General features: G+C 41.1%; 1 protein-coding gene across 1 annotated transcript; it reads right to left on the minus strand.

The window, feature by feature from the left end:
* Positions 1 to 1,070: 1,070 nt before the first annotated feature.
* Positions 1,071 to 6,892, minus strand: LOC124136072 (60S ribosomal protein L18a-like). Its single transcript, XM_046501851.2, has 5 exons — positions 6,762 to 6,892; positions 4,738 to 4,917; positions 2,730 to 2,859; positions 1,820 to 1,929; positions 1,071 to 1,212 (listed from the first exon to the last, which is right to left on the minus strand). Exons 1-5 carry the CDS (start codon positions 6,777 to 6,779, stop codon positions 1,117 to 1,119), a joined length of 534 nt encoding a protein of 177 aa, XP_046357807.1. The 5' UTR covers positions 6,780 to 6,892; the 3' UTR covers positions 1,071 to 1,116.
* Between the last annotated feature and the right edge of the window lie 5,214 nt (positions 6,893 to 12,106).

Raw genomic sequence — 12,106 nt, forward strand, 5'->3', positions numbered from 1 at the left:
TCATGACTATGATTGCTATATAGTCACAGCACTATGACCACTCATACCACAGATGATATTTGAGCTCAAGGCTTTTGCTAGCCAAGACAGTAACTGGTTGTTCCATGTGTGAGCAGGCACTGTCCTGTTGGAGGTGAGGACACACGGCCGGGGATCGAACCCAGGACCTTCCGCTCTTCAGGCGGACCTCTACCACTAGTCCAGAGGCAGCTGCCTGTTGAAATTCAAACTGGCGACCAGTCCAAACGTACTGGGACAGTCCTTTAACTTTAATCCTGCAAGGTGGACCAGTCGTGGCAGGATGATGACAGCATCACACAGCCACGTCATGTTGTGCTATTTATACACCCAAGAACAGGTCTCAAATGCTGTTAAATCAAGAAGGAATCTTAGTTCATTCACTGTCACATTGTCTTGAAATTAGTGACAATTCTCATCATGCAAGGGTGACAACATGCTTGCGTATTTCTTTTCCACATCAGTTTTGCTTTTGCTCAACCAGGAGTAATTCCTAGCAGGTATTATACATCTCCTGTGATCCCTAATTTGGTTTCAAAAATTTAGTTGGTGAAAACTACAAGCATGGGAATGGTGCTAAATAAACAAGGTTCATACACATACCCTCAAGTTTGGGTGAGAACTGACAGTGACTCAAGCTAATCAGAGAGCATACTTTGCTGCGCAAACTTCAAATCTGCATATCAACCCTGGTTGTTTATTTGTTTGTTTTAACGCTGCACTCAGCAATATTCCAGCTATACGACGGCTGTCTGTAAATAACCGAGTCTGGACCAGACAATCCAGTGTTCGACATCATGAGCATCGATCCACAGAAGTGGGATCAATGACATGCATCAACCAAGTCAGCAAGCCTGATCAGTCGCCTTTTACGGGAAGCATGGGATGCTGAAGACCTATTCTACCCCAGATCTTCACGGGCCCATCACCCCTGGTAAATGCTCAAGTCATGAACACAAATTACTGATACAAAGTGCACTTCCCACACACATTCACAACATATCTTCCACATATTCCTGAAATTTTTTTTGCAAAGATGACAACAGCTGAGGTATTTCCCCTTGTTATTTATTTGACGCTGTACACAATATGGGCCACCTAGTTGAAAGTGGTGGTAGGTCTGCGTGTGGTGAATCGGGGGGCGTGCAGCTTCCTGTCCACGCGGTGGGGCAGGGGGAAACAGATCTGACTGTTCTGAAAACAGAAATAATCAGTTATTAACATCTCATTACATATTCTAGCTTACTTATAATCTGGAAGTTAAAAAGGCTGGTAGTATTCCCTTTCTGAGTAATCCTGACAGAGTTGTCATCTAGAAATGTTGCCAGGTTGTGAATAATGCTTCCATATATAATCTGGAGGTCATTCCAAGACAAACTTAATTGTGAATCCAGTTTCAGCAAATCGCCTTTTCTACAGTTTTGTTTGTTGCTCAAGACCACACTCAGCAATATTCCAGGTGTAACTGGTTGCCGGGAAATAATCGAAATTTGGACCAGACAATCCAGTGATTGCTATTGCGAGAAGCGATCCATGCAGTCGGTTACAATGACATGCATGAACCAAGTCACGGAGCCTTACTACCAAATCCATTTGGTCGTCTCCTATGACAAGCATAGGTTGCTGGGGAACTATTCTAACCAGAATCCCAACAAGGAGTAAATATTGTGTTGTTTAATGCCACACTCAGCAATATTCCAGCTATACGACGGCTGTCTGTAAAGAATTAAGTCTGGACTAAATAGTGTGCATGTATATGCAACATATGGTCTTTGACGACTGTCACCATGGTAACACGTACATGGAACTGCTGGATGTTCGCCCTCCTGCACTTGTTAGCGGGGATGATCTCCACACGGATGATCTGAATGGACGATGCCCTTGCTCTGTGACGGGCACCCATGTCACAGTCTGAAAAACAAAGTGTCACGTTGACAGGATGCTGCACCCTCTTTGCCATGTATTGTAGAAATAGACTCCCTGAACAGTGGTTAAAAGGGTGTTTCTGGGGCCCTCAGGGTCTGCTGCTGCAGTGTTTGAATCTAGGGACCCCCTAAATATTTAATTCTTAACATTCCATGACAAGGATACATTCACACTCATGCTTTATTTAGAACAATGGTGAATTAAAGTTCCGTTTTCATGTAACGCTTAACGCAATATTCCAGCTATATGACGGCGGTCTGTAAGTAATGGAGTCTGGACCAGACAATCCAGTGATTGAAAACATGAGCATTGATCCACACAATTGGGATACGATGACATGCATCCACCAAGTCAGCGAGCCTGACACCCGATCCCATTAGTCGCCTCTTACGACAAGCATAGTCGCCTTTTACGGCAAGCATGGGTTGATGAAGACCTATTCTACCCCGGATCTTCACGGGGCCATTTTCATGTAAATGTAAGTATAGTTTATAAGTAATGTGTTGACTTGGTCGACTTGACTTCTATTTCTCTGATAACAGGACCAAAAAGGAAGAAGAGGCTTAACTTAACATTATGTACAGAATGCAATGTTAAATATAAACTAAAAAAATCCCAATATTGAGCACAATAACACTTTTCCCCCAATTTGTCTTCCAAAGGCACTTAGTTTGTAATCCAAGATAAATCCCAACCATACACTGACATGGTGATATACGATGACATCCCTAGTTTTGACTGTATGTAGCTCATGTTGATAGTGTGCCAAATGAGCAAGTACTCACAACACTGGGTGACAGCCTTTGCTGCTGTGAGATCCCGGTACTCCCTGTACATGTTATGGGTGCCACTACGGGATGTGTATCGCAGCCAGATGCCAAAGTTCTTGATGCTGGTGGGCTTCTTCTCAAACACCTGATGAACAACAAGGGTCAACATGAATAGTGAGTGTGGGAATAATGCTTAACGAGACAGCAAACCATGTTCCTGCCATCTCCCGAGGCAGCCTTTAAATAACTGAATCAGCAGCAGCCAAGACACAAGGGTCGATTTAACTGCTGGGCCCATAGGCCTGTGGCTAGTTAAAATAATGCAAGGCTTGCTGAAATGTAAAGTAGATGGCCTGTTCGGCTAGTCAAAATTTCACCCCTTTTCAGTGTACATTTAATTTTTTTCAATTGAACACTGATCGTGAATCATGTAATTTTGATGAGAAAATATATGGGGGAGGGGTGTGTGAGGGCGTGTGAATGGTTAACTCAAAGAAAGGTATATCCTGATCATCTCAGTAGAATGACACAACTGGTGACCATTCTGTGAAATAATGCCTATGGAAGCCATGGTTTAGTCTAAGAGTGCAGGAAAGACCCCTTAGGGGTGAGAAGAGTTCTAAAATTTTCGGAGTTCTCCTGGGTAACTCAGTCGCTATGTGACCTCAGGTTCGGCCGCAGAACAGACCTTTTTCACCAGTGGTTCCTCTTGGGGGTCAATACGAGTAACCATGGCAACGGGAAACAGATACAACACTGCCATCTAGTCTTCTAATGTACAACTGACATCAAGTAGCCACAGCATTGCAAATTCAGCTGCAGAAAGTTGGTCTGCATCGATTTATCCTGTGCAGTTGGTTCTGAATTCAACTTGGGATTTTTTCTCCATAATATACAAATTTCCGATTACAAACGATCATGTTTTAGATGATATCGCCTGGTCTTTGGGTAAGACAGCGCCAGTGGAAGAGTTTTCACAAACATACCCTCGTGCAAGAATGGCCAGTTACAAATTTTAAACTATTTCTAGTATCCTGAACTGCCCAATAGTAATGGTATCATAAGCACTTGTGGAAATTTGCCGATTTAAAGGGTTTTGCTATGTTGTTGTTATAAGGACTAGAGGACTATAACAGTTTTTATCTCGGACTCAAGGACTCATCATAATTTTAATGCTATATACGTGTATACCCCAGTAGCGGAATGCTACAAATGTGAGCAGCTCTACTTGTTCTACCTCTCCAGATGTGAAGAGGCTGAGGGACCAAGTGCTATCTATCTGGCCTCATCTCCCCATCCATACAACAACAGTGCATGTTTAGAGTGAAAGAGTCGAGGCACCTCACCGTTCCTATCTTGTCAGAAACAATGTCACCCCAGGGCCACTCAACTTGACCTCCAGTGTGGGACTGGTGAAACTCTTTAACTTATTTTGTCAATCTTCTTAAGCTGTGGTTAACTCAAGTGTTTGTGATAATTCAATTTCTCCCACTGATTGCACTGATGTACACAACAGAATCATTATTCAAGAATTAAATACCACTGTACTAGTTTCAGAAACAATGCAAATTAAACTGAGAAGTCCGTAAATTTATTACAGCCCTATGTCATGCGACTACAAGTGATAATTCCAAAGTAAATCCAGGAAAACAAACCAGCTAAAGCAAAAGATAATGGGGGTTCGGGACATGGTAATAGGTTCAACAATACCATATTTTCTGAGTATAATGCACACCCCCTTCCACATTTTACATATGGAACAACTAGGAAGACATCAAAACTCATTATCATGATTGTGTCACGTATAATGTGCACACCCTTTACACAGCTGTGTTATTTGTGGGGGTAAAATGTGCACTACACTCAGCAAAATATGGTACTTTTATCATAATTCTAGCAATAACTCAGCAAGGGAGAACCCGACGAAGGGAATGTGGGAAATCCTAACCAGTGCTCTGGCATAAAGAGCAATGATTGAACCATTAGGCTGCCCAACCACCCATTCAACAGACTAAAAACATACCTCAGAACAGAGGATGATTTCTCCATTAGCCTTCTTCAGAGACTTGAGGAAACTGACAAAGTACCAGAACCGGGACTTGGCTGTAGCTGCATCGGGAGCAAATATCCTCATCTTGTAGATTGCAGGGGACCGGTTCTTGGGGTTGGGGATTCCCCTCCCCATTACCTTGAATTCTCTGAGCTGTCAAAAAGAAATGAGGAAATAGTCAGTTTTGCTTAATGCCGCTTTTAACAGCATTTCCCTTATACCACAGACTTTTAGGATGATGCTGGAGGAGTGAGTTAAACATCACATGGGCCATATTGCAGCCATATTGTGGTTAATGCAGGAGGTAAGCCTGAACATGGTGAAGCTGTGAAGTGATGCAAAAATCAGCCACCTTGGTCAAACCCATAAATTATCCTACATTTAATTCTGCAACTTGTGAATGTTTTCTCCATAGTTATAGCTTAGTAAAAAACAAGTCACTATTACAAAATAAATTGCTTAATTGTGACTTAACATGCTTAATTCATAGTGTCTGTAACACTTATTGTAAGTTTTCTTTCTTCATGCCTCACAAAATTTAATTTTCACAACTTACTAGAAAAGTTTCCCTAACACTACTTCTGCATTTTAATGATTTATGTAGCACCCAAGATTCACTTCCAAAACAATAGGTTTAAGTTAGGGAAGGCGACTGGTTGCAGTTGCTTTTGCACTGAAATATTAATTCCACACGGAACCTGTCCACTTGGAATTCGAGTTAGTGCTATTAGTTTATAGTAGGAACATGTTAAGTTCATCAAACACTTCCAGATTCTTGATTTTTATAAATGAACGATGGCAGTAGTCTTAAACATTTTATTGCAGATGACAAAAAAACAAAACATAGCAAACATCTGAAGAAATTCCATCACTGCAACTTAAAATCCCATATATCTTGGGACAGTGTACATAATAAGGCAGGCTGATCATTGTAAACCCTGATCTCACAACAAGGACAAAAATGAGTACAGGAAACATCCACATCCACATCCTTGAAGCGATATTTGACATCCTCAATTGTTGTTTTGAGTTCCTTTGAATCCATAGACTTTTCATCAATATACACTCCTTTAATGGACAGTATGCATAGTACAAATAAATGCAAAACAGGTGGTAACTAAATCTTGGATATCAACTGGCCCGACTTTGCTCTGAGCTCCACTTTTTTACAATTTAGTGTTATAATGTGAACTTTTAATAGCTGAGCTTATAAGACCAAACAAAACGTTGTAAGACTTTAGATTAATGGCCAAGTCGCAGACAGGCAAAATGATGGCCTACCTAATAAACATGATCACACTGCCGACATGATCTGTCGCACCCAAGATTCACTTCCAAAACAATAGGTTTAAGTTAGGGAAGGCGACTGGTTGCAGTTGCTTTTGCACTGAAATATTAATTCCATATGGAACCTGTCCACTTGGAATTCGAGTTAGTGCTAATAGGTAACCTTACTGGAAATATACTTGACACTCAATTATTGCAATTTACTAATTATTTATGAATCCAAATAGTTTTCTTTGAACTGAATACCTAAACTTGGTGGCTGAGCATTATCCTTGAAGTTAACATGGATAAGATAACTACTTTAATAACACCTTTAACCAAGCATCAACCCTGCCAATTCAATTTGCATTAGACAGGTTACACTGGAGGAAAAAACTATTTAACAATTTAACCACCAGCTACCGATCTTATTGCCACGACAGTTCATATCCATTGCCTCTATCATAATCAGTGTTGAGTGAAACATCTTGTAAACATTTTTCCTGTAGGACTACGGTAGACGCCAGCACGTGTGTACCGTCCGCCATTATTTTTCCCACACACTGCTCTCCGATACCAAAATCAGGTTCCATATTACCAAATACGCGTAGAATAAGACAGTGTGCCTACATTAGACATGCATATAACTATGTAGTAACCTTTATGACCACATTCAAATATTTATTTGGACCTTAATTAGTTTGTTTTTAAGGTATAAATCAGGCACGCACCTCACCACGAGCCTTCATGTTTGCTACCACGAGGAAAAGGGTTGGTCACGTGACTCACCGGAATTAATGATGAGATACATTGTAATTTTCACATATAGTTCGAAATCTATCATTACATTTCTTTTGTTTTATGTTAGAAATAAGAAATTCAAATTATTTTCACATTTATAACGTACATCTCGTGTAGTTGAGAATATACCTTGGTTTTTCCAAAAGTGCACCAGGCTTTTTTAACGAACTGAAACCTCGTTCTACATCGTACAGTTAGTGTCAGATAGCGTTATGACAATCGTAGCGCTATGATCGCTTTATGGAACGGGCCCTTGTGATATTCAATTCCAATGACGATTTTTTGTGCCTCATTTTTTTATGTGAACTTGGAACAACGAAAAACATCATAACAAAATATTTTCAAGGGGACTGTTCAAGAACAATAAAGTCAATAGTAGTGAGTGAGTGAGTATGGTTTTGCGCCGCTTTTAGGAATATTCCAGCAATATCACAGAGGGGGTCACCAAAAATGGGCTTCACACATTGCACCCACGTGGGCAATCGAACCCGGTCTTCGGAGTGACGAGCGAACGCTTTAACCACTAGGCTACCCCACTGCCCTAGTCAATAGTAGATTCGATATAGGTACATTTTGGAATGCAAGCAAAAGAGAAACAAACATATTTGCCACACCTATCAAAATCCAGATTTACATTTCTTGATTGGTTGTTCCTAAAAACATTCTTCAGTCTATTAGACCAAGTGTATGCACGATCTAAACAATCGACAAACGCAGAATACACACTTGCTCTGTCGAACAACAACTTACTGTATGATTGGCATTTTAGAAGTTGGCGAGTAAATAAGAAAATGTACAACTTTGTGAATAAGAACTTCTGCTTCTTTTGGATATAGCGAAGTTTCGATGAGCTGTAAAGCGGGAGTGACTACAAGCAAGTGGTGAGAGGTTTTATATGCATGATATGTTGTGATAAGCAGCAGATAAACATTTTCTGACGAACTTTAACTGTTAACAACAAACAAGTTGTCAGCATTGCCTGACTTCTCACAAATAACTTATTATGACGCAACATTTACATTTCTACGGAAGCCCTTTAGGGCAATTTGTTTTTTAATTTTTTTCCCGATACTATCTTGAAATTTCAAGATACAGAAGTTGAATTTTCAAGATACAGAAGTTGAAATTTCAAGATACTAAGTTGAAATTTCAAGAAAATAAGTTAACAACCTAAGATGTAAGAATACGTTTGAAGGGAATAATCTGGAAATATCAACTTAATATCTTGAAATTTGAACTTCTGTATCTTGAAATTTCAACTGAGTATCTTGAAATGTCACCTTAGTTTCATGAAATTTCAACTTAGTATCTTGAAATTTCAACTTAGTATCTTGAAATTTCAAGATAATATCGAAAGAAATAAAAAAAACAAATGGCCCTAAAAGGACTTCCGTACATTTCTTAATTGGTGGTTACTAAAAACGTATTGATATATATAGAGAAAAAGCACAGTAACGTTTTAACTGGACCCGGACCTTCACGGGGGACAAGCATGGGTTGCTGAAGACCTATTCTATCCCGTATCTTCACGGAGGACAAGCATGGGTTGCTCAAGACCTATTCTATCCCGTTTCTTCACGGAGGACAAGCATGGGTTGCTGAAGACCTATTCTATCCCGTATCTTCACGGAGGACAAGCATGGGTTGCTGAAGACCTATTCTATCCCGTATCTTCACGGGGGACAAGCATGGGTTGCTGAAGACCGTCTACCCCCGGATCTTCACGGGGGACAAGCATGGGTTGCTGAAGACCTGGTCTACCCCCGGATCTTCACGGGTCTTTCAGCTTGGAATAAAGCCTTGTAGAAAGTCAATTATGTTGATTGCATGAAAATGCGTGCGTCATTTCACCTCGCCCAGTAAAATTAAAAGCGGCCATGCGTCTGTCTTAAACAGTACAACCTATGTATAAAAAGCAGCTTTCAGCTTCGTTAAAAGTCAAAGCGTTCCACCCTATAGGTAAAACAAATCAGTATTTGGGAATATGAGGGTGTAAAAAGTAAAATAGCGGTGACAATGATACCAGTGGATCACTGAGTTCCACAACACGAGCGGGGGCACGGGTGGTCCAGTCGTCTTAGGCGCCGCAATACGCTGTGCAGAGTTGCGTCCCTTGGACACGCCAGAAACCTATGATTGTGTGTTCGAATCCCGGTTCGCCCCGATTATGTTTCTAGGTTTGTCAGCACCATACCCGTGCTCGTTGGTTTCACCGAAGTGGTAAACGTCTAAGACCTGCATCACTTCGGACTTTCCTCCCACATTAAGCTGACACGCCGTGATATAACTGGAATACTGTTAAAAGCGGCGTTAAACCCAACTCACTCACTCACTTACCGTACGAGCTATAGTCCTTTAAAGCTTGACCACCTTAACTGGGGTCCATATAGGCTTAAACATGTCCCCGAAATAGTCTTATATGTAAGGTTACTACAAATAATTTTACAAGATACCCAGGAGTATTAAAGGACCAAGTCTCTCTTAATGTCACAGCTGAAAAGCGGATTCATACTGACGGAGCCGAGAAGGTTGTGAGAGTGAAATGTGGGTGAATGTTTCTAGGAGAGACTATGGTCCATGGGGACTTCTGCCTCATTCTTGACTATACATGAGGTCAACTTCCGTCAAGAGAAATTTCATGTGATGTAAAGCAGTGCACACAAAGTTCATATATTCCCGTACTGAGACATGCTTCAACATGTATGTTGGAGATTCCCGGGTAGCACAGTGGTTAAGCAGTTCGCTCATCTCGACGGAACCCGGGTCTGATCCGATATATAGGTGAGTTGAAATGGGGTTTAAATCGCGTTTAAACTTATTGCACTTATATAGCTACGCCTCTGTGTGTGCGTGTGTGCGTGCGTGCGTGCGTGCGTGCGTGTGTTTGCTTTTTCCAGTACAGACTTATGCCGGGTTTACAGTGCTAGCCCACTGAAATTCTATGCCATCAACACAGTTTCATGACTCTGAGCCAACCAGTCCTCGTTTTATTCCCTTTAATAAAGCCGAGTGCCTTGCAGGGTTACAACAAGCGGCCGGGGATCGAACCACCGACCTTCCGCTCTACGGGCAGACGCTCTATCCACCAGACTACGGAGTCGGTATGACGAGAGGTACTGACACTCCGAGATGAGACAGGCACACATATGTATGTGCATGTTTGTCACAGTGTTACTGTATGATTTGGATTGTTTGTGTGTTGTTTAACGCCACACTCTGTGATCTGTAAATAATCAAGTCTGGACCAGACAATCAAACGAATGCCATCCGGAACATCAATCTACGCAGTTGGGATATGATGACTTGCATCAACCAGGTCACAAAGTCCGATCCATTGAGTTGCCTCTTACGACAAGCATAGCTTTATTCTAATCTAACCTAATTTTTATATCTTCTTTATATCATAAGATCTGAGTTAATTTCTCAGCTGATGTATTTAATACTGAGTTGGAAGTTAACTCAAGCTTATCCAAGAAACGAGAGAGTTTGATACCGCCCATGTGGTTTTTGGGGCATATTAACACTTTAATTGAAAGCATTTTTTAAACAATATTCATGGTAATATGCCAGTAAAATTTCACATTTCTGTGAACGACTGTAAAGATAGTGAGTGAGCTGGGTTAAACGCCGCTTTTTAACAGTATTCCAGTTATATCACGGCGTGTCAGCTTAATGTGGGAGGAAAGCCCGAAGTGATGCAGGTCTCAGACGTTTACCACTTCGGTGAAACCCACGAGCACGGGTATGGTGCTGACAAACCTAGAAACATAATCGGGGCGAACCGGGATTCGAACCCACAACCATAGGTTTCTGGCGTGCCCAAGGGACGCAACTCTGCACAGCGAATCGCGGCGCCCTAGACGACTGGGCCACCCGTGCCCCCTACTGTAAAGATAGGGAAACAATCCCAGCTCAGCTCTGCACACCACGTTTTGTGTTTCCTAAAACAGAACTAATATATGTTTGCAATGTTTCACCTGTATTTTTATCAAGTGTTAACAGATCTACCGTATTTTGCTTCAGCAAAATTGATTCTGTACTCTATAATACACCTCGCAGTTATAAGAACACATTTTCTCGAGGCAAGGGAGTTAACTTACTATAAACAGGATTTTTACATTTACAGTCAGTTAACTCCCTTGCCTCGGGGAGATGTAATAAAACGACTGGTTCTTTAATTGCTTAAATCGTTGCACCTGACATTTGAAGCCAAATCTGACTGTAATAGATTAGAGGAAAGAGTATGGTATGCTCCCTGTGACCCTTCCTTACAAGAGATTACGGACAATATAGACTTTTGGTTCCAAAATAGCTTAACGTGTTGCAGCTGAAATTTGAAGCCATATCTGAATGCAATTGATCAAAAGAAAGAATGTGATATGCTCCCTGCGACACTTCCTTACAAGAGATTCCAGACAATGCTTAAAACAAGACTTTTGGTAGAAGACAGTTCCAAAATAGCTGTCTGACACTTGCATGTCATGTTCCTCCAATGACCACTTCAATCTGCACCAATGACATTCTAGACCCCAAAATAACGGCATCAGTCTTTTCATTATTGGTACCATCTTCCCGAGGCAAGGGAGTTAACTGACTATAAACAGAAATTTTACATTTACACTCAGTTAACTCCTTTGCCTCGGGAAGCTGTATTGATACTTGTCAGTGCAAACTTTAGAAAACTTTCTGTAGTTTATCGGATGAATCAGATCGAAGTACTAGGTCATTAGCGAAAAGTAAAATGACATATAGTATATTAACCGTTTAAATAATAATCAGATTTTTTTCTAAATCTCTTTTCAATGTGTGTTCTCAATGACAGGTCCAACAGCTCAAATATCATACCAGCTACAAGCTACTTTCATCACGTTCCTATTTCAGATAATGTTCGTTATGCAGTCCACCAATAATCTTTGAAATCTACACAAAATCGAATCATAACTTTTCTGTTATCAATAAACAACATACACACACGCACGAAGGAACTCATGGTGATTGTGGGTTAGAGCAGATCCCCAACAACCGGGGACACCTCTATATATGCTGGTCAGGAGAGGCGCCAAAATGGATCAGGTGGTCCGGCTCGGCGACTTGTTGATAAAGTGTGTCATCGTACCCCGATTGCGTGAACGGTTGCTCACAATATCAACCACTGGTTTACCTGTGCCAGATCCTGTTATGTACAGGTCCGTCATAGAGCTGGAATACTGCTGAGTGCACCATTAAACCAGAAAACAAACAAACGAACAAAACAAAAATGGTAATGTAACTGTGA

The sequence above is a fragment of the Haliotis rufescens genome, unplaced genomic scaffold (assembly GCF_023055435.1).
Source record: "Haliotis rufescens isolate VD_foot unplaced genomic scaffold, xgHalRufe1.0.p SCAF_44, whole genome shotgun sequence".
In the NCBI taxonomy this organism is placed as follows: domain Eukaryota; kingdom Metazoa; phylum Mollusca; class Gastropoda; order Lepetellida; family Haliotidae; genus Haliotis; species Haliotis rufescens.

Coding starts and splice junctions, on each gene's coding strand:
- LOC124136072 (XM_046501851.2), bottom strand. Junction 2,860..4,737: donor AAATCATCCTCTGTTCTGAG/GTATGTTTTTAG, acceptor GTTGTTCATCAG/GTGTTTGAGAAGAAGCCCAC. Junction 1,930..2,729: donor AAAGGCTGTCACCCAGTGTT/GTGAGTACTTGC, acceptor TTTGTTTTTCAG/ACTGTGACATGGGTGCCCGT.